Below are 19,380 nucleotides of genomic sequence, written 5' to 3'. Positions count from 1 at the left end.
GGGGGGGAGAGGGGGCACAGGGACCCACCGAGGGGCTCCCCCTCTGACCTGCACACACAGTGACCTGGGAGCAGAGAGAGACTGATACGCAGGGACACAAACCAACTGACCATCCCACACCACGCGCACACGCTGGCCTGGCTACACTAATACACAAACGCACCTGCACAGGCCCTGAAAAACACCCCCTGCCACTCACACATCGACAGACACCCACACAGTTATGCCGCTACAATACTTATCGACCCACTCCCCTCCCAGAGCCGGGGACAGAACCCAGGCGTCCTGGCTGCCAGCCCCCACTGCCCTAACCCACGAGACCCCACTCCCCCCCCAGAGCTGGGGACAGAACCCAGGCGTCCTGGCTGCCAGCCCCCACTGCCCTAACCCACGAGACCCCACTCCCCTCCCAGAGCCGGGGACAGAACCCAGGCGTCCTGGCTGCCAGCCCCCACTGCCCTAACCCACGAGACCCCACTCCCCTCCCAGAGCCGGGGACAGAACCCAGGCGTCCTGGCTCCCAGCCCCCACTGCTCTAACCCACGAGACCCCACTCCCCTCCCAGAGCCGGGGACAGAACCCAGGCATCCTGGCTCCCAGCCCCCACTGCCCTAACCCACGAGACCCCACTCCCCTCCCAGAGCCAGGGACAGAACCCAGGAGTCCTGGCTCCCAGCCCCCAACTCTAACCGGCTTCGTGCTGTCTGCAGGCTCAGGCAGGATGTACAGCTTCATGGCAGGGGGTCTTTTCTGCGCCTCGGTCGGGAACATCCTGCTGGTGGTTTGCACGGCCACTGACTATTGGGTGCAGTACCGGCTCCAGGGGGCCTTGGCCAACCAGGGCCTCTGGCGCTACTGTCTGATGGGCAAGTGCTACATGCAGACGGAGAACATTGGTAAGGACCACTAGGGGGCGCTGTGCTGCAGGGAGCGGGGTGGGGGCTCTCCCCTGGCAGGCACGGCTGGCCCTGATGCCCCAGGGTGGCACTCGGGGGCCCTCCCAGAGGTCCTAGCATTTCCTCCAAGAGGCAGGACTTGAACCCCTGGATCTGGGCCAAACCCCAGCTGGGGCGATTCCATTCGGCTTCCCTAAATCCTCCCTCCAGCTGAGACTTTCATTTCCTTCCCCTCTTCAACTGTACTGAATTGTTGTGAATTAACCAGCCACTGTGCCCTGCCCCAGAGGTGGCTGCATCTCAGCACCCGGCGAACCAGCCCCGGGTGGTGTTATGTGCGGCTGTTCCACAACTGCCCTGCCCCAGAGGTGGCTGCATCTCCGCAGCGGGCGAACCAGCCCTGTGCAGTGTTATGTGTGGCTGTTACCCAGCTGTCCTGCCCCAGGGGCAGCCTCATCTCTGTGCCAGCAGAGCCAGCCCCATGCAGAGTTACATGTGGCTGTTGCCCAGCTGCCCTGCCCAGAGGTGGCTGCATCTGTGTGCCGGGCGAGCCGTCCCCTTCTAAACAGGAGCGGTTTTGAGTGTTTTCTCCTCGCCACTCTAGCCTACTGGAACGCCACCCGGGCCTTCATGATCCTCTCTGCCCTGTCGTGTTTCGCTGGAATCATCACGGGGATCGTGTCCTTCGCCCACCCATCCACCTTCGAGAGATTCAACCGGTCGTTCGCTGCCGGGATAACGTTCTTCGTCTCCAGTAAGTGTCTTCCCACTGCCGCGGGGACCCCAGCTGGCCACCAAGACACAAGGAGGGAAGCAGAGTCTAGTGGTTAGAGCGGGGGGGAGGGGCTGGGAGCCAGGACGCCTGGGTTCTATCTCAGCTCTGGGAGGGGAATGGGGTCTAGTGGTTAGAGCGGGAGGGGAGGGGCTGGGAGCCAGGACGCCTGGGTTCTATCTCAGCTCTGGGAGGGGAATGGGGTCTAGTGGTTAGAGCGGGGGGGGAGGGGCTGGGAGCCCGGACACCTGGGTTCTCTCCCGGCTCTGGGAGGGGCATGTGGTCTAGTTCCACTTCCCACGCGTGTAGAGGTTTCTCTGGCCTCTTGTCCTGCCATCAGTCTCTCTGCCCCAACCCCTCCAGCGCTCTTCGTCCTGCTGGCCATGGCTGTCTACACCGGCGTTACCGTCAACTTCCTGGGCAAGCGGTTCGGGGACTGGCGCTTCTCCTGGTCTTACATCCTGGGCTGGGTCGCCCTGCTCATGACCTTCTTCGCAGGTACAGGCCCTTCTCCTCTAGGGGGCGCCAGCTCCCATCCAGCCCCGGGGTGGGGGTGGGGGGCAATGGGGCCTCTCCCCTCTGGGGGTGGCAATAGGAGACCTTTCTCCTCATCCAATCCCTTGTTCCACACTCACTGTCCAGGAATGCCCTGGCTCTGACCAGTAGCCCCCTCTCATAGCCAGGGATAGAACCCAGGAGTCCTGGCTCCCAGCCCCCCTCCTCTAACCACTAGACCCCACTCCCCTCCCAGAGAACCCAGGAGTCCTGACTCTTCAGTGCTGTTAAACAGCCCCTCTCTCCCCCTCGCAGGGATATTTTACATGTGCGCGTATCGGATGCACGGATGCCAGCGCGTGGCTGAGACGCGTTAAACCCTGCGTGATGGCGCCGCAGTGAATCGATAGACACCTGACTCCTGGGGCGAGTGATACCTCGCCATTTCCCACCCCCAGCCTTCCAGCAACCTGCCGCAATGGGACATCCCCATAGAAAACGCCCTTCGTTCGTTTCATCGGATTCCAGGCCAGCTTCCTCCTTTGGCACTCGGTGCCGGATGTAACCAGAGCCAGCCCCCTGCCCCCAATTGTGTTAGAATCAAATCAGACAAAGGGAAGCATCGATTACCCCACATTTTACAGCCTAGGGGAAACTGAGGCACGGCGAGAGGGACTGACCTGCCCAGTGTCACACAGGAACACAGCAGCAGTGCTGGGAATTGGAACCCAGGTGTCCTGAGTTCCCGGCAGGACCATCCTTCCTTTAGAACCGGACTTAAAATATCAAGCACCTGTGCGGAGTGAACTTGTGCTGTAGCTTTGATTGATAAGCAGACGGGCTGTGAAATTAAATTGGCCCCTGGAGTTACAACTGCTCAGAAATTTCTCCCTACCTCCATGCCCCTCCTGAGTAGCGCGAGCTAAGACTACATAGCAGCAGGAAGTGTAGTTTTAAAGTTTTGTGTCTTTGGCCAGGCAGCTCTGATGTTTGCCTTTAACAAAGTTTTATGCATTGAATTTCCCTGGTTTTTCTTTTCTTTTTTTAAAGACAAAGAATAAAGGTCCTTAAAACGGTTTGTTCCTGCGTTGATTTCTACCCACAAAAGCACTAGTCATGCTTGGAAACCCTTTGTTTGAAGGGCCTCAAACCCTAAAGCGGTTTTAAACCACTTGGCAGCGTTTGTAGTTCAAACCTCTGAAATCCCAGCAATGTTTTTTAAACAATTTTTTAATTTCCTTGTTTTTTGGTCAAAGGCAGGAAAGATCCTTGAAAGCAACTTACACTGTCTCAAGTGCCAGAGCGGTATTAAACTGGTTTAAATATTTGGAAATAAATTATTATTAATTTATATGTTCATAGCATCTGACAGCTCTAGTCGTGGACCAAGCCCCTGTCAAGCGAGGCCCTTACAAACATTTGCTCACGTTAAATTTCCTTTCTTTTTAATAACAAGTTTTTAAGGCAATTAAGCTGGCTCTAAAGCCAAAGCGATATTACATATTTGTGCATAAATCTATCTAGCTACCAAAATGTTTTGCAGGAATTTGTGGGTTTTAACAGGGACAAGTCACATCATTTCCTTTTTATTTGAGCATAAGCTTTCGTGAGCTACAGCTCACTTCATCCAATGAAGTGAGCTGTAGCTCACGAAAGCTTATGCTCAAATAAATTGGTTAGTCTCTAAGGTGCCACAAGTCCTCCTTTTCTTTTTGCGAATACAGACTAACACGGCTGTTACTCTGAAACCTATCTTTTCCTTTGGGTCATGTGGAAGTGTTTCGTTTTGACTTTTACATTCCAAATATGACTTTTAGTATGACATAATATTTAAGCCTGCATGAATATAATGTATAGGACCTTGAATATTTTAATAGACTATTAAAAGCCTAAATGAAACAAATCGAAACATTTGGATGGTCCCACGCAGAAATTTTTTGGAATTTTCCTTTTGTGGGCAATGTTCAGATTTGGACTTTTTGTTCCCATTTGGAACGAGCAAAATTCAAAATGTCAGAATGTCCCACAGAATAGAAATTCAGGCTGCTGACCAGCCCTGTGTGTTAACTTATGTTGAAATAATCACAAAGTTTTTTGCACTGAATTTCCTAGGTTTTTAGATGTGTATATAAAAATACAAATAAAAGCGAAGGAAGGGGAGAATTTTTCAAAAGCTCCTAAGTCACATATGCCCATTTCCTCAAAGGTGCATATGTAGACACATGTGCCAAAATACCTATGAAGAGCCAATGGGAGTTAGGAGCGTGCATACCTTTGGGGATCTAAGCTGTGGGGTCCTCAGTCCCATGAGAATTAGATGCCTCAGCCATTTAGATTCTTTGGAAAATTGTATCCCAGATCTGTGAAGCGAATGAAGCTGCGTCGAAAACAGGGCAGAGAGAGAAGCTGGTTTAAAGCCGATCGTCCTCTGCCGAGCAGTAGCCAATGTCTGGCCCTTTCTTGGTCGCTTTCGCATCAGAGTTCGAATCGGCGTGGCAGAGCCAGCAGGGTTGCTTATTGCAAGTTGGTTATCTGCGCCGTATACGTCAGGCCTGGACCAGAGGTGGCCAAAGCAGGCAGCCAAACCCCAGTCAGGAATCTCAGTCCTGCCACCAATGCCCGGGGCCCAGGACGCAACTGGGCCCCGTGACAGCGGAGAGCAAACGCCCCTGCCTGCTTGCGAGAGCTCCCTGCGAAGAGACCTGGCAGCACAGAGACGGACAACGTGGCGGCGTCTCGAGACTCACCGTCAGCGGCACGCTTGGCTAACGAGCTTGCTGGGCCGGGTGCACCCACGTTACCTGGTGACGCCCCGGGGGAAGCGGGGTCACGTCCCCTGGCCATGCTCCAGCCACGGAACCCCCACCCGGCCTTACTAGTGTTTCATAGGACGTGCCCCCTCCCGCCCAGCGGTCCCGCCACGGTGCCACCCTCCAGGCGGGTGCACATTATGGTCGTGCCCAGGAGTGTAAGCGGCTTCACCAGGCACCAGACTAGACCTTGGCCATGTAGCCCCCGGGCCAGTGGCTCGACACGTGCCTGTGGGTAATCCGGCTTGCTGTGGGAGTGCCGAAGGGCCAACCGTGTGCGTGTGTGTGTGTGCTGCCCCCTGCTGGAGGGGCTGGGCCCTGCTGTGTGTGTGTGTGTGTCCCTGCTGCCCCCTGCTGGAGGGGCTGGGCCCTGCTCTGTGTGTGTGTGTTTGTGTGTGTGTGCCCTGCTGCCCCCTGCTGGAGGGGCTGGGCCCTGCTGTGTGTGTGTGTGTGTGTGTGTGTGTGTCCCTGCTGCCCCCTGCTGGAGGGGCTGGGCCCTGCTCTGTGTGTGTGTGTGTGTGTGTGCCCTGCTGCCCCCTGCTGGAGGGGCTGGGCCCTGCTCTGTGCGTGTGTGTGTGTGTGTGTGTGTGCCCTGCTGCCCCCTGCTGGAGGGGCTGGGCCCTGCTCTGTGCGTGTGTGTGTGTGTGTGTGTGTCCCTGCTGCCCCCTGCTGGAGGGGCTGGGCCCTGCTCTGTGTGTGTGTGTGTCCCTGCTGCCCCCTGCTGGAGGGGCTGGGCCCTGCTGTGTGTGTGTGTCCCTGCTGCCCCCTGCTGGAGGGGCTAGGCCCTGCTCTGTGTGTGTGTGTGTGTGTGTGTGTGTGTGTGTGTGTCCCTGCTGCCCCCTGCTGGAGGGGCTGGGCCCTGCTCTGTGTGTGTGTGTGTGTGTGCCCTGCTGCCCCCTGCTGGAGGGGCTGGGCCCTGCTGTGTGTGTGTGTGTGTGTGTGTGTGTGTGTGTCCCTGCTGGAGGGGCTGGGCCCTGCTCTGTGTGTGTGTTACCCTGGGCTCCCACAGACCCAAGCAGTGATCCCCTCCCCTCTTCCTCTTACTACCCCTCCCCTGGGAAAAAAACCTGCCAACCCCCCCTTGTTCCATGGAGATTGAAGGGCCTGTTCTCAGAGCCTCCTGTCTGGTGACTTATTCCCCCCCCCAGAGGGCCCCCTATCCCCACACTCCCCTCAAGTGTGCATCAAAGGACTCCTGGGTTCAATCCCCAGCTCTGGGAGGAGAGTGGGGGCTACTGGTTAGAGCGGGGGGGGGGGGGGCTGGGAGCCCGGACTCCTGGGTTCTCTGCCCGGCTCTGGGAGGGGAGTGGGAGAGCAGATGGGTGGGGGCAGGACTTCTGGGGTCTATACTCAGGGGTTTCCCTTGCTAACAGGCTGGGGGGTGGGTGGGGCTCGGATGGGAGACCCCGGGGGCAGCTGAGGGCGCTGGCGAGGGAGGGGGTTTGCGGGCTGCAGGGAGGAAATGACACAGAGGATGTGGGGATGGTGCAATGGGCCCTTGCTGCATCCCTGCCCCTCCCAGGAAGCCACCCGGGAGCAAGAGGCCCCATGGGGGGGTCAGGGCTGGAGCCGGAGCCAACCCTGAGAGGGAGCAGGCCACGCAGAGCAGGTGAAGGGGGCGCTCGGGATGGGGGGGTTCGAGTATCTGTCTGGCCTCACAACCCCTTCGGGCCAGCCCCAACCCCGCCCCCGTCCGGCCAGCCCTAAACCCCCACCTCCATCCGCAAACGTACCCACCCTCCAGCCATCCCCCCAACCCCTCTGTCCGTCTGTCCATCCATCCCCTCGCACACCCCTCTGCCCCTCTGTCCAGCCAGCCCCAAAGCCCCACCTCCATCCGCAAACGTACCCACCCTCCAGCCACCCCCCCCACACACACCCCTCTGCCCCTCTGTCCAGCCAGCCCCCAAACCCCACCTCCATCCGCAAACGTACCCACCCTCCAGCCACCCCCCCCCACCCCTCTGCCCCTCTGTCCAGCCAGCCCCAAAACCCCACCTCCATCCGCAAACGTACCCACCCTCCAGCCATCCCCCCAACCCCTCTGTCCGTCTGTCCATCCATCCCCTCGCACACCCCTCTGCCCCTCTGTCCAGCCAGCCCCAAAGCCCCACCTCCATCTGCAAACGTACCCACCCTCCAGCCACCCCCCCACCTCTCTGTCCGTCCATCCCCCCACACACCCCTCTGCCCCTCTGTCCAGCCAGCCCCAAACCCCCACCTCCATCCACAAACATACCCACCCTCCAGCCATCCCCCCCACCCCTCTGTCTGTCCATCCCCGCACACACCCCTCTGTCCAACCAACCTCCACCTCTGTCCACAAATATACCCACCCACTGGCCATCCCCCCGACACCACTCCATCCATCCATGCATCCCCTCACATACATCCCGTCTGTCCAGCCATCCCCTCACACACCCCTCTGTCCATCTGTCCTTCCCCTCACACATCCATCTCCGTTCAGCCAGCCCCAAACCCCTACCTCCATCTGCAAACATCTCCATCCATCCCCCCTCAAACACCCCTCTGTCCAGCCAGCCCCAAACCCCTCCATCCATCCCCATACACACACTGCTCCGTCCATCTGTCCTTCCCCTCACACGCACCCCCGTCCAGCCAGCTCCAAACATACCCACCCTCCATCCCTTCCCATACACCCCTCTGTCCGTCCGTCCATCCCCAAACCCACACCTCCACCCGCAAACATACCCAACCTCCGTCCAGCCATCCCCTCACCCCCCATCCATACAACTGTCCACCCCCACACACCCCTCTGTCCATCCATCCATCCATCCCCAAACATCCCTCTGTACGTCTGTCCATCCATCACCTCACACCCCTCCATCATCCATCCACCCATCCCCTCATACACCTCCCTGTCCAGCCATCCCCAAACCCCTGCCTCCATCCGGCCATCCCCTCACACACCCACCCTCTGTCCATCCCCTCTCACAGCTCTTCGTCCGTCCAGCCATCCCCTCGTACGCCCCTCTGTCCGTCCGTCCCCTCACACACCGCTCTGTCCGTCCCCGTACACACCCCTCTCTCTAAGCTGCGGGTCTCACCCTCCATCTCTCGGGCTGTGATTTGGGTGTGGTCCTGCCCCCCACCCCGCCCCATAGCACAGGGTTAGTGGGTGTCGGGTTTCCTCTTCCTCCCCCTTCGGTTCGTCTTTCCCCCTCACTGGGACGAGCGGGCACAGGGACCCCGGGGCCCGGCCCAGCTTTCCGCCCCTCCCCCTCCCCCTCCCCCGCCCCTCACAGAGACCCCCTGGTTATACAGGGACCCCTCGCCCGGCACTGAGACCCCTGAATGGCAGGTGCCCAGCCCACCTAGAGCACCCCCTTTGGGAACCTCAACCTGTCCCACCCCCCAACCCATCCATCCATCCCTCCATCCCTCCCCACATGCCCCACCCCACCCCATGCCTCCCCCCTCCCCACACACACCTCACCCCATCCGTCCATTCCTCCCCACACACCCCACCCTATCCAGGCCTCCCTCACCCCATCCCTCCATCCCTCCCCACACGCCCCACCCCCCACACATCTCACCCCATTCCTCCATCCTTCCCCACCACCCCATCCACCGCATCCCATCCCTCCCCACACGCCCCACCCCATCCATCCCTCCAGCCCTCCCTCCCCACACACTCCAGGCCTCCCTCCCCGCCCCCCCCACTCCCCCCACACCTCCCCCCATCCCTCCATCCCTCCCCACACGCCCCACCCCACACACATCTCACCCCATTCCTCCATCCTTCCCCACCCCCCCATCCACCGCATCCCATCCCTCCCCATATCTCCCACCCCACAAACATATCACCCCATCCCATCCCATCCCATCCCTCCCCACACACACCCTGTCAGGGCTGAATCCCCACTCTGTCACTCTGAGTGCAGAAGTGGGGGCCCTGCAAGGATTTTAAAAGTTAATAGTGGCCACCCCCCAGGCTGGCATTAAACCCCCGGGGTTGCAGCTTCTCTCTCTGACCTAGGCTCGCTGAACACTGCCAGCACCCAAATGCAAGAAACCCCCCTTGGACCCAGGAAGGCGCCCTGGGGAATCCCTCCCTGTGGGGCGCCCTCGAGCCCTTTCACCCCCCTCCAGGGAAGAGCTGAGACAGAAAACAAAGGCGATTAGCAGGGGCTATCAGCTAATTAAGCAACATGGGCCCAAACCTCTTAGGGACACCAAAAAATCGGATCCTGTTCTGAAAAAAGGTAAATCTTATTTAAAAAAACCCCCAAACACCTGGATTTTAGGCTTTTGCTCGATTTTAAAAGAGCCGTTCCAAACCCAAGCACCCAAAGGAGCGTCCTTGGGGGTTCAGCGTAAAGGTTACAAGCCAATAAAAGCAACTGGGGTTAGCACAGAGGAGTCCGCGAGCCAAACCCAAATAAAAGAAATCACCCTGATCCCGTCTAGCTAAACCTTGTGATCCACTGGCATGCGTGGCGTCCAGAGAAGTCGATCTGGGCGTGATCGGCTCATACCTGGCTTCGCGGCTCATGGCAGGGCTGCTCCGTCCCTCCAGCCCCAGAGAACAGACAAAGGGAAAGTTTCTTTCCCAATTTTAAAAAAGTTCTACCTTCCCCTTGGCCCTGTGGGCCAGGCGCCCCCTTTCCCTTCTTGACCTGGGGGACTTTTTGCTCCTTTACAGGTAAAGCAAGTCGAGGACAGCTACCAAGAGGGATTTGACAGCTAACCGGCTGGGTGGGTGTCCATCAAAGGGAGCTACCCCCACCCCGTTATTTATCACACACCCCATCCATCCCTCCATCCCTCCCCCACACCTCCAGCCCTCCCCACACGCCCCGCCCCCTCCCTCCATCCCTCCCCACACACACCCCATCCATCCCTCCAGCCCTCCCCCACACCTCCAGCCCTCCCCACATGCCCTGATCCCATCCCTCTCCCCACCCTCCCTCCACCCTCCCCACATGCCCTGCCCCCTCCCTCCCTCCCTCCCTCCCCACCCACCCCCTTCCCATCCCTCTCCCCACCTACCATCCACCCTCCCCACACACACTGCCCCATCTCTCCCCACATATCCATCCCTCGTCCCCCACCCACACCCCATCCTCCATCCCTCCCCACACACCCCCATCCCTCCCCATACACATCCCTCTGTCCATCCCTCCCTCCCCACACGCCCCACCCCATCCCTCCTTCTCCATACACACACCCTCTACCCCTCCCCACACCCCATCCATCCCTCTGTCCATCCCCACTCCTCCATCCACCTCTCCCCACATGCCCCGCCCCATCCCTCCATCCGTCCCACACGCACCCATCGACCTGGATCCATCTGTGGAGCGGCCTGAGGTCCAGGCCCCAAGGCTCTGGTTCAGCCCAGCTGCTCTGGGCCGGGATTTGCGTCTGACTCGTTCCCCACCCCCAGCTGCTTCCCGGATCCCAGCGCTGCCCCCCAGGCAATGGCGTCTCCCCGGATCCTCAGCACCGTCCTGGCCCTGCTCAGCCTCCTGCTGCTGCTGGTGGCCCTGGGCTCCGACCACTGGCTGGTGGACGACGCCATCCTCGGGTCCCTCCATGAGGGGCTGTGGAAGAGCTGCCTGAATTCGGTGTGTGGACAAATTTCTTCAGCATCAGGTAAGGGCAGCCCGGCTCCGCCAGGGAGCCCACCTCTGCCACCAACCAGCACCTTCAGGCAGGTCTGTCCCTGGCTGTGGGAGGGGAATGGGGGCTAGTGGTTAGAGCAGGGGGGGTTGGGTGGCAGGACTCCTGGGTTCTCTAACCAGTTCAGTGCAGTGTTGTTTATTTAACCTGGTCCTTTGCTACAGTCTCTTTAAAGGTCACCAGGGTTTTCACAGTGCTGGGCGTGATCGCTGGGTCGGTCTCCTCGTTCGCTCTCCTCGCCTCGTTCCTGCACTCCCACCCCGGCTCCGTGTCCCTGACCTTGGTCTCCTTCCTGGGCAGCTTCAGTGCGGGTACGTCCCCCCTTCCGCCCTCCCGCGGGAACTCATCTTCCCCCGCCCACAGCCAGAGGAGGGGAACTGAGCCCCAGCTGCCCCCCTCCCAGAATCCTGCCCTGGGCTCTGGCAGCCCCCCCACCCCCCTGGTGGTGGGACGGGGCAGGGGCTGGGACTGTGCGTGGGCCGCACTAAGGGGTGTCCGTCCTCTTCCCTTTGCCCCAGGGCTCTGTGCCATGATCGCCCTGGCCGTGTACACAGGGGAGTTCGCTGGGGCCGTGAATGCCGCCCAGCGCCAAGCCACCTTCGGCTGGTCCTTCGGCCTCGGCTGGGCCTCCTTCCCCCTCTTCCTCATCACTGGTGAGTGCAACATAGGGGAGTGTCGAAAGGCAGCTGCCTCTGGGGTGGGGCGCAGGGGCTGGTGATACAGGGACCCCTCGCCCGGCGCTGAGATGCAGCCACCTCTGGGGTGGGGTGCTGCGTACCAGTAGATGATGCTCCCATTGCTGCTCTGAGCCCATTTCTCTTCTCTCCCCCCAGGTGTGGTGACGCTGGTCGCCCACCAATCCTCCTAGAGCCGAGTGTGGGGCCCGCGGTGGCCCCAAGGATGGGGCCGGGAGCCTAGTGGGCCGGATGGAGCCTGCAGTGTCCTGGGACCTATTCCCCCAACAGCCGCGAGAAGGGGGCAGTGTGTGCGTGTGTGAGAGAGAGAGGGTCCCTACTGCACCCTGCTGGACCCCCCAGCAATGAGCCCCCCCCGTTCCATGGAGATTAAAGATCCTGTTCTCTAAGACTCCTCTCTGGTGGTTTAATCCCCCCCCCCATGACCCCCAGACTCCCCTCCCATGTCCATCAAAGGTCTTCTGGGTTCTCTCCCTGGCAGTAGGAGGGGAGTGGGGTCTGATAATTAGAGCGGGGGGGCTGGGAGTCAGGACTCCTGGGTTCTCTCCCTGGCTGTAGGAGGGGAGTGGGGTCTGGGGCTTAAAGCAGGGGGTCTAGGAGCCAGGACGGCTGCTGGTCAGGGAATGGGACACGAGGTCTTTCCCCTCTAGGGGGCACCAGCTCCCCTCCAGGAAGTGTGTGTGGGGGTGGGGGCAGAATCTGGCTGGCTCTGGGGCGAGGAATGGCCTAGTTACCATAATTACTCACAGAGACGTGCAACCCCCCAATAAGCCGCCCATCTAATGTAGCTCTGTGCCCCCCCACCACACATACACTCCACAGCGCCCATTGTTGTCGTATCTACTCTCACACACACACGCAGGCTCAATTCTAACCTACCCACGGGCCGTGTCCCAGTCGCTACCATATTGACTGGCATACGATCGCCCGCTCCATTATAAGCCGCCCACCTGACAGAAGTTCGAGGAGGGAGGTGACACTTTTGGGGGGCTTCCCACTGGCGTCTGGGGGGGATTTGCTGCCCCCTGCTGTCTGCAGGTGGGAACCCTGCCTGCCCCCCACTACAGCCACAGGCTCTGTGAGTCCCCACACTTCCCTCTGCCACCTGCCCATCTTGGCGAACAGCTGCTATTGGACGGATCCTCCAGGAACTTGTCATCCTTTTTTGAAGCCAGTTCTAGGTTTGGTCCTCACAACAGCCCCTGGCAAGGAGTTCCACAGGTTAACGGCGTGGCGGTGCGGGGGGTGAGAAACTGTTCTTTGTGTAGTTTGCATTAAACCTGCCATCTGTTCATTTTGCCAGGTGCCCCCTGGTTCGCGTGTTATTTGACGGGAGGAGGGGGCCCCCGGCTGCAAGGACAGCCAGCCTGTGAAACGTACCACAGCTTCGGGTGTGACAAATCGGTCGCTTTGCTGTTGATTTAGCCAGTGACCTTAGCTGTGAGTTTGCCCAGTTGGCCTTTTGATTTCCTCTGTACCCAACGCTGACTTTCAGGCCTCGTCACTGAGCAGCTGCCGTGCCGGAGTGAATCCGGTCGCGTTCGCGTTCCCTCGACGCCGGCGTGTGTGGGAACCGGGGCTGGGGACTACGGCGCTGGGGCAGGACACTGGCCTTTGCTGAGCTGACGGACCCGTACAGCACCGGGCGCGGACTGGGCCGTGCACGCCGCAGATCTCCAGCAGGGAGCGGGGCGGGATCGAGCACTTGCTGGGGTTGCTCTGCAGTTTAATTCGGGAGTAGCCGGGTAGTGAAGCCAGCCACAGGCTGGAGGCCGGGTGTGGGCAGGGGCAGGGAGCCGGGGGCAGTTTGCCAGCAACGCAGCATCTTGGGCTGGAAGATGGAGGGGACACGGCTGCTCACCAGCCAAGCTCGCACCCCGGAAAACCTCACCCCAGTCAGCCGGGCACATTTCCAGCAGCGGGTGTGAAAACCAGGGCCGGGGTGTGGGAGAGGCCCAGGGGCTGAGCGCACGGCGGTGGGGGAGGGACTCAGGGAGAGGGCACTGCCCCCAGCTCTGTGTGCACATGGATGGGGGCAGGCGGGACGCTGGCCTACAGGGGCCCGTGGGTCAGTGCTGTGTGGGGCTGGGCGGTTTTGGCAGGAAGTGGTTTCCCTCTGGGAGGTGGGAGTTGCAGTGTCTGCGGTTCGGCACCCGCTCAGTTCTGGGCTGGGTGCAGAATCACCCGGGCCCTGGGTAAGTACAGACAGACCCTGTGTGTGAGTCCCAGCCCCGGTCCACTCTAACCACTCGTCCCCAGTCCGCTCCCCGAGCCAGGGCTAGAACCCAGGAGTCCTGGCTCCCAGCCCCCTCAGCGCTAACCGCTAGACCCCACTCCCCTGCTCTGCAAAGTCATTTCCCCTCCCTCTTTCCCACCATGCAGCAATCTGGGACCCGCTGAGAGGAGCAAATCGCGGAGCCCATGAGTCCAGGCGCTGGCAGCCCCCCGGAGCTGCTGAGCGGGAGGGTGTGGGTGCAAGGAGCCAGCCAGATGCCCCCTTCCACCAAGCTCTGCATTGAAATCATCCTCGCACCGCTCTGCCAGGGTAAGAGAACAATAGCAGAGACAGCTGGCCTGGCAGGAATCCCCCAGAGCTGGGGATGGAACCCAGGAGTCCTGGCTCCCAGTCTCCCCCTCTCTACTAGACTCCAATCCCCTTCCATTCCCTCCCATAGCCAGGGATAGAACCCAGGAGTCCTGGTCCCAGCCCCCCCTCCTCTAACCCACTGGACCCCACTCCGCTCTCCGCTTTTCCGCGCTCTGTCAGTGAGACGCTTTCCTTCCGCGTAAGCTTTGCGGCAAGAGGTGCCCCAGGGGCTTCTTGTGTAAGGTCACTAAATGGGAAACGTTTGAGCCACAAACATGGAGAACTGCCCTTAGGTTGCGGTTTCTTCAGTCGGCGGCTTGGTTTGTGCTTTGGGCCGTTCGGACGTCGTTGCCCCACTTGAACCTGCCGCTGGCGGGTTGGTGCCATCTTGGTTCCTGGGATGTTCCTCCCCTTGTTTGGCTTCAACACTGGGGGGTGACGGGGGATTTCAGGGGGGTGGCAGGGAAATCCCTGATACTGGACAAATAAATTATGGTTTGGGGAATTACAGGGGCTCTGGCAGTGCTGTGGGGTGGGGGGAACCCAGGGCTGGGCTAGCAGGGGGCTGTGGTTCGGGACTGAGGGGCACCGGCAGAGCTCTGCGTGGGGCGGGGGTGGATCGGGGGGGGGCTGTGGGTTGGGGCTGAGGGGCACTGGCAGAGCTCTGTGTGGGGCGGGGGTGGATCGGGGGGGCCGTGGGTCGGGGCTGAGGGGCACCAGCAGAGCTCTGTGTGGGGCTGGGGTGGATCGGGGGGCGCGGGTCATAGAATCCTAGAATATCAGGGTTGGAAGGGACCTCAGGAGGTCATCTAGTCCCACCCCCTGCTCAAAGCAGGACCAATTCCCAGTTAAATCATCCCAGCCAGGGCTTTGTCAAGCCTGACCTTAAAAATATCTAAGTATTGAGATTCCACCACCTCCCTAGGTAACGCATTCCAGTGCCTCACCACCCTCCTAGTGAAAAAGTTTTTCCTAATATCCAACCTAGACCCCCCCCACGGCAACTTGAGACCATTACTCCTTGTTCTGTCATCTGCTACCACTGAGAACAGTCTGGATCCATCCTCTTTGGAACCCCTTTCAGGTAGTTGAAAGCAGCTATCAAATCCCCCCTCACTCTTCTCTTCTGCAGACTAAACAAGCCCAGTTCCCTCAGCCTCTCCTCATAAGTCATGTGTTCCAGTCCCCTAATCATTTTTGTTGCCCTTCGCTGGACTCTCTCCAATTTCTCCACATCCTTCTTGTAGTGTGGGGCCCAAAACTGGACACAGTACTCCAGATGAGGCCTCACCAGTGTCGAATAGAGGGGAACGATCACGTCCCTCGATCTGCTGGCAATGCCCCTACTTATACATCCCAAAATGCCATTGGCCTTCTTGGCAACAAGGGCACACTGCTGACTCATATCCAGCTTCTCGTCCACTGTCACCCCTAGGTCCTTCTCTGCAGAACTGGGTCAGGCCTGAGGGGCACCGGCAGAGCTCTGTGTGGGGCTGGGGTGGATCGGGGGGCGCGGGTCGGGCCTGAGGGGCACTGGCAGAGCTCTGTGTGGGGGTGGATCGGGGGCGTGGGTCGGGCCTGAGGGGCACCGGCAGAGCTCTGTGTGGGGGTGGGGTGGATTGGGGGGGCCGTGGGTCGGGCCTGAGGGGCACCGGCAGAGCTCTGTGTGGGGCTGGGGGTGGATCGGGGGCGCGGGTCGGGCCTGAGGGGCACCGGCAGAGCTCTGTGTGGGGCTGGGGTGGATCAGGGGGGCGCGGGTGGGGACTGAGAGGCACTGGCAGAGCTCTGTGTGGGGCTGGGATGGATCGGGGGGCGCGGTTGGGTCCTGAGGGGCACCGGCAGAGCTCTGTGTGGGGCTGGGGTGGATCAGGGGGGCACGGGTCGGGCCTGAGGGGCACTGGCAGAGCTCTGTGTGGGGCTGGGGTGGATCAGGGGGGCGCAGGTGGGGACTGAGAGGCACTGGCAGAGCTCTGTGTGGGGCTGGGGGTGGATCGGGGGCGCGGGTCGGGCCTGAGGGGCACCGGCAGAGCTCTGTGTGGGGCTGGGGTGGATCAGGGGGGCGCAGGTGGGGACTGAGAGGCACTGGCAGAGCTCTGTGTGGGGCTGGGGGTGGATCGGGGGCGCGGGTCGGGCCTGAGGGGCACTGGCAGAGCTCTGTGTGGGGCTGGGGGTGGATCAGGGGGGCGCGGGTCGGGCCTGAGGGGCACTGGCAGAGCTCTGTGTGGGGCTGGGGTGGATCAGGGGGGCGCAGGTGGGGACTGAGAGGCACTGGCAGAGCTCTGTGTGGGGCTGGGATGGATCGGGGGGCGCGGTTGGGGCCTGAGGGGCACCGGCAGAGCTCTGTGGGGGCTGGGGTGGATCAGGGGGGCGCGGGTGGGGACTGAGAGGCACTGGCAGAGCTCTGTGTGGGGGTGGGGGTGGATCGGGGGCGCGGGTCGGGCCTGAGGGGCACCGGCAAAGCTGGTCTGTTTCCCCGGCAAGTCGGCTCTGCCAGGAGCCCGTCTATCGGATCCACGTCCCGTCCCGTGTCACGGCCCAGCAGGGTCTCTGCGTCCTGCTCCCCTGTAATTTCACAGCCAAGTTCGAGTCCTCCGGAGTCGCCTACAAATACTGGTTCCTCAAGGATGACAACAGGGACACCGGGCCGGCCGTGGCCACCACAGATCCTGGCAGGGCCCTTCGGGAGCCTGGGGGCCGGATCCGCATGGTGGGGGCCACCCCGGACAACTGCTCCCTGAGCATCAGCAACATGAGGGCCCGAGACAGGGCCCACTACTACTTCCGCTTCATGAAGGGAGACTTTCAGTACAGCTACTTGGAGGCCCAATCGCCGGTGGACGTGACAGGTGAGGCCGGCGGGTCCTGGAGAGCTCAGCAGTATTAACTCTGCTTACAGCCAGTGGCAGGGAGTTCTGGAGATTAACAACATCCAGTGGCAGGGAGTCCCACTGGTTAAGCCCACTAATACCCAGTGGCAATGAGTTCCGGGGATTAACCCCAGTAATTCCCCACTGAGTTGAATTTTAATGGTGTGGTCTGCTTCGAGCTGATGGAGCAGCCGGTGCTGGGGGTCCCCAAGGTGCTGCTGTCCGGACAGCTGGTGAATGTGACCTGCCAGGCTCCGGGGACCTGCTCTGGGACCCCTCCCCAAATCACCTGGACCGTGGGGTTCGACAATACAGCCAGGAACGTCTCGGTCGTCCTGGAGAACGGCAGCTTCTCGTACACCTCCGTGCTCAGTTTCACGCCGGCCCTGGGGGATGACGGCAAAGAGCTCGTCTCCACCATCATGTACCCCGCCGTGGTCGGGGTCTCCACCCGCAGAGCTGTCCGGCTCCACGTCCACTGTCAGTGACGCTGATCCAGCTCCAGCAGGGGAGCAGGGTGTAGTGGTTAGAGGTGGGTCAGTGCAGCGGTGGGTGGGGTGGTTGGCCGCAAGGATTCCTGGGTTCTATCCCTGGCTCTGGGAGGGGCGTGGGGTCTAGTGGCAGGGGGCTGGGCTGAGAGCCAGGACTCCTGGGTTCTATAGGAGGGCAGTGGGGTTCCAGGAGGCACGGCCCCCCACACATCCCGTGTCCCGTTGCAGACCCGCTGAAGCTGCTGCCGTGGGGGAACTGCACGGTGCGGGGCAGCGGGCCCGGGGGGGCAGCCACGTGTCACTGCACGGCCGAGGGGAACCCCCCACCCCACCTCGAGTCCAACTGCACCCTCCCCGGGGACTTCGAGGGCCCAGAGCTGCAGGCGACTTCGTGGGTGCGGGGCCCCGTCGTGAGCGGGGAGCTGTGGGGCCCGGCCGGGGGGCTGGGCATGGGATCCAGTTTTGCCATTAGCAAAAAGCAGTGGCCTGTTCGTCTTCAGCCAGAGATGTATATGTGAGGAAATACGGTGCTATGCGCCAGCCACTTAGACAGATGGCAGCCCAGATATAAGTCACACAGTTCCCAGCTGCCCCCTTTCCCCCCATGCCTCCCTGGAGAGGTGGGAAGGGGGCTCAGTCCCCATGGCTAGGCCAGCCCTCAGCGGCTCTCCCCGTCAGGGGACCCTGCCCTACGCCGTACCCACAAGTTCATTACAAGCCCTGAAGGGCCCATTGCTGCCCAGCCGATCCCACCACTCACACCAGATGTTGGTTTGCAGCGGGCTTCTCCCTGACACACATGGTGGCCTTGACGGCTTGTGGAAGCCTTGTGCTGGTTGGTGCTGGGGCTGCAGTGGCCTGGAAAGTCGTGAAGAGAAGGTAAAACTCAGGCGGGATGGGAGAAGGATCTGGTGGGAACCGTAGCCTGGAATAGGGGAATAAATAGATCCCCCAAGATCAACTATCACTTCTTGGAAGTGTGAAATTCCACCTGCTGCCCTAAATCCCAACCCACAGCCCCCTGCTATGCCAGCCCTGAGCTTGCCCCCCCAGCTCTGCCAGGGGCCCTCACTCCCGACCCACATCCCCCTGCTAGCTCAGCCCTGGGCTCCCCCTATCTCTCCTTGTGCCCCTCGCTCCTGACCCGCACCCCCTGCTAGCCCAGCCCTTGGGTGTCCCCTGACATGCAGCTCTGCTGCTCTGGGATGGCGGTCGGGGCAGGGAAGAGATATTGGGATAGATGGACCACGGGTCCCATTGGGGTAGGAGGGAGGAGGCCTGACACCAGGCTGGATGGGCCTAGAGGCGGGATATTGATGATGATTTCACCCCAGGCAGCGGGGCAGGGGCCCCGCCATGGCCGGACGGTGCCAAGGGACCGGAGATGGGCAGGTCTGTCACTCCTGTGAGCATCCAGCTTCCACGGTGCCCTCCAGTGGGTTATCCCAGACCCTGTCCCCATCCCTGCCCCATCCCCCACCCTGCTGGGAGTCCTCCCCCCGCTCCACATGGGCTCTGGGACCCCCTCCCCTGCTCCCAGAATCCCCCTCTGCTGGGATTTCCCCACTCCAGCGCTCCCCACCGGCGTCCACCCATCCTTTCCCCTGGGCATGGCGCCCACTCTTCCCAGCTAACCCGGTCTCTCCCCGCACAGGACTTCACTGGGGAAAGGGGAGCCCCTGAGAAGAAAGGGAGGGGAGGAGGAGGAGCAGGAAGAGGCGACAGGGAACGATTCACACAGGAAACCATCTACGCCAACGTCTAAGCCCAGACAAGGGGACAGGGTCATTGCAGGCAGTGAGCTAAAGAGAGACTGGGGTCAGCGGTGGGATAGCCGGCCTGCCTTGTGGCTAGCCTGGGACGCTGGACACCTAGGACCTACTCCCAGCTCTGCTCCAGAATGCCTCTGTGACCCTGGGCAAGTCCGCACCCCCTTCTGTGCCTCAGTTTCCCAGCTGTAACATGAGGAGTATAACATTCCACTTGCCTACTTGCGCTGTGAGCTTGTTGGAGATGGTCTCTCGCTGTCTGTGGGCAGAACCAGGCCCTGCTCTCAGCTGGGGCAGGGCCTGTCTCTGGCTGTGTCTGGGCTGTGCCCCCCGCCCCCCTCAGCTGGGGCCACTC

At 61.0% G+C, this 19,380-nt stretch overlaps 3 protein-coding genes across 6 annotated transcripts; all 3 read left to right on the top strand.

The window, feature by feature from the left end:
* Positions 1–679: 679 nt before the first annotated feature.
* On the top strand, positions 680–3,181 carry LOC102944799 (lens fiber membrane intrinsic protein). Its single transcript, XM_007072469.3, has 4 exons — positions 680–896; positions 1,501–1,650; positions 2,032–2,166; positions 2,479–3,181. The coding sequence occupies exons 1-4, from the start codon at positions 722–724 to the stop codon at positions 2,538–2,540; spliced, it is 522 nt and encodes a 173-aa protein (XP_007072531.2). The 5' UTR covers positions 680–721; the 3' UTR covers positions 2,541–3,181.
* A 3,282-nt stretch (positions 3,182–6,463) lies between these two features.
* On the top strand, positions 6,464–13,825 carry LOC102945691 (protein NKG7). Of its 4 annotated transcripts, XM_037883007.2 has the most exons (7): positions 6,464–6,582; positions 9,640–9,692; positions 10,381–10,589; positions 10,781–10,927; positions 11,135–11,269; positions 12,615–12,751; positions 13,694–13,825. In XM_037883007.2, the coding sequence occupies exons 3-6, from the start codon at positions 10,415–10,417 to the stop codon at positions 12,734–12,736; spliced, it is 579 nt and encodes a 192-aa protein (XP_037738935.1). In that variant the 5' UTR covers positions 6,464–6,582; positions 9,640–9,692; positions 10,381–10,414; the 3' UTR covers positions 12,737–12,751; positions 13,694–13,825. The 4 variants fall into 4 exon arrangements, with proteins under 4 accessions (XP_037738935.1, XP_037738936.1, XP_043391123.1 ...); XM_037883008.2 differs by lacking the exon at positions 9,640–9,692 and having other exon boundaries at positions 6,488–6,582; XM_043535187.1 differs by lacking the exon at positions 6,464–6,582 and having other exon boundaries at positions 9,484–9,692.
* Positions 13,733–18,939, top strand: LOC122463794 (sialic acid-binding Ig-like lectin 13). The gene is made up of 7 exons (XM_043535597.1): positions 13,733–13,856; positions 14,351–14,354; positions 16,380–16,749; positions 16,945–17,245; positions 17,485–17,770; positions 18,022–18,135; positions 18,591–18,939. Exons 1-7 carry the CDS (start codon positions 13,733–13,735, stop codon positions 18,937–18,939), a joined length of 1,548 nt encoding a protein of 515 aa, XP_043391532.1.
* The last annotated feature ends 441 nt before the right edge of the window (positions 18,940–19,380 follow it).

This window comes from Chelonia mydas, chromosome 24 (genome assembly GCF_015237465.2).
Source record: "Chelonia mydas isolate rCheMyd1 chromosome 24, rCheMyd1.pri.v2, whole genome shotgun sequence".
Taxonomy (NCBI): Eukaryota; Metazoa; Chordata; order Testudines; family Cheloniidae; genus Chelonia; species Chelonia mydas.
This window is presented reverse-complemented; position numbering and strand designations above follow the sequence as displayed.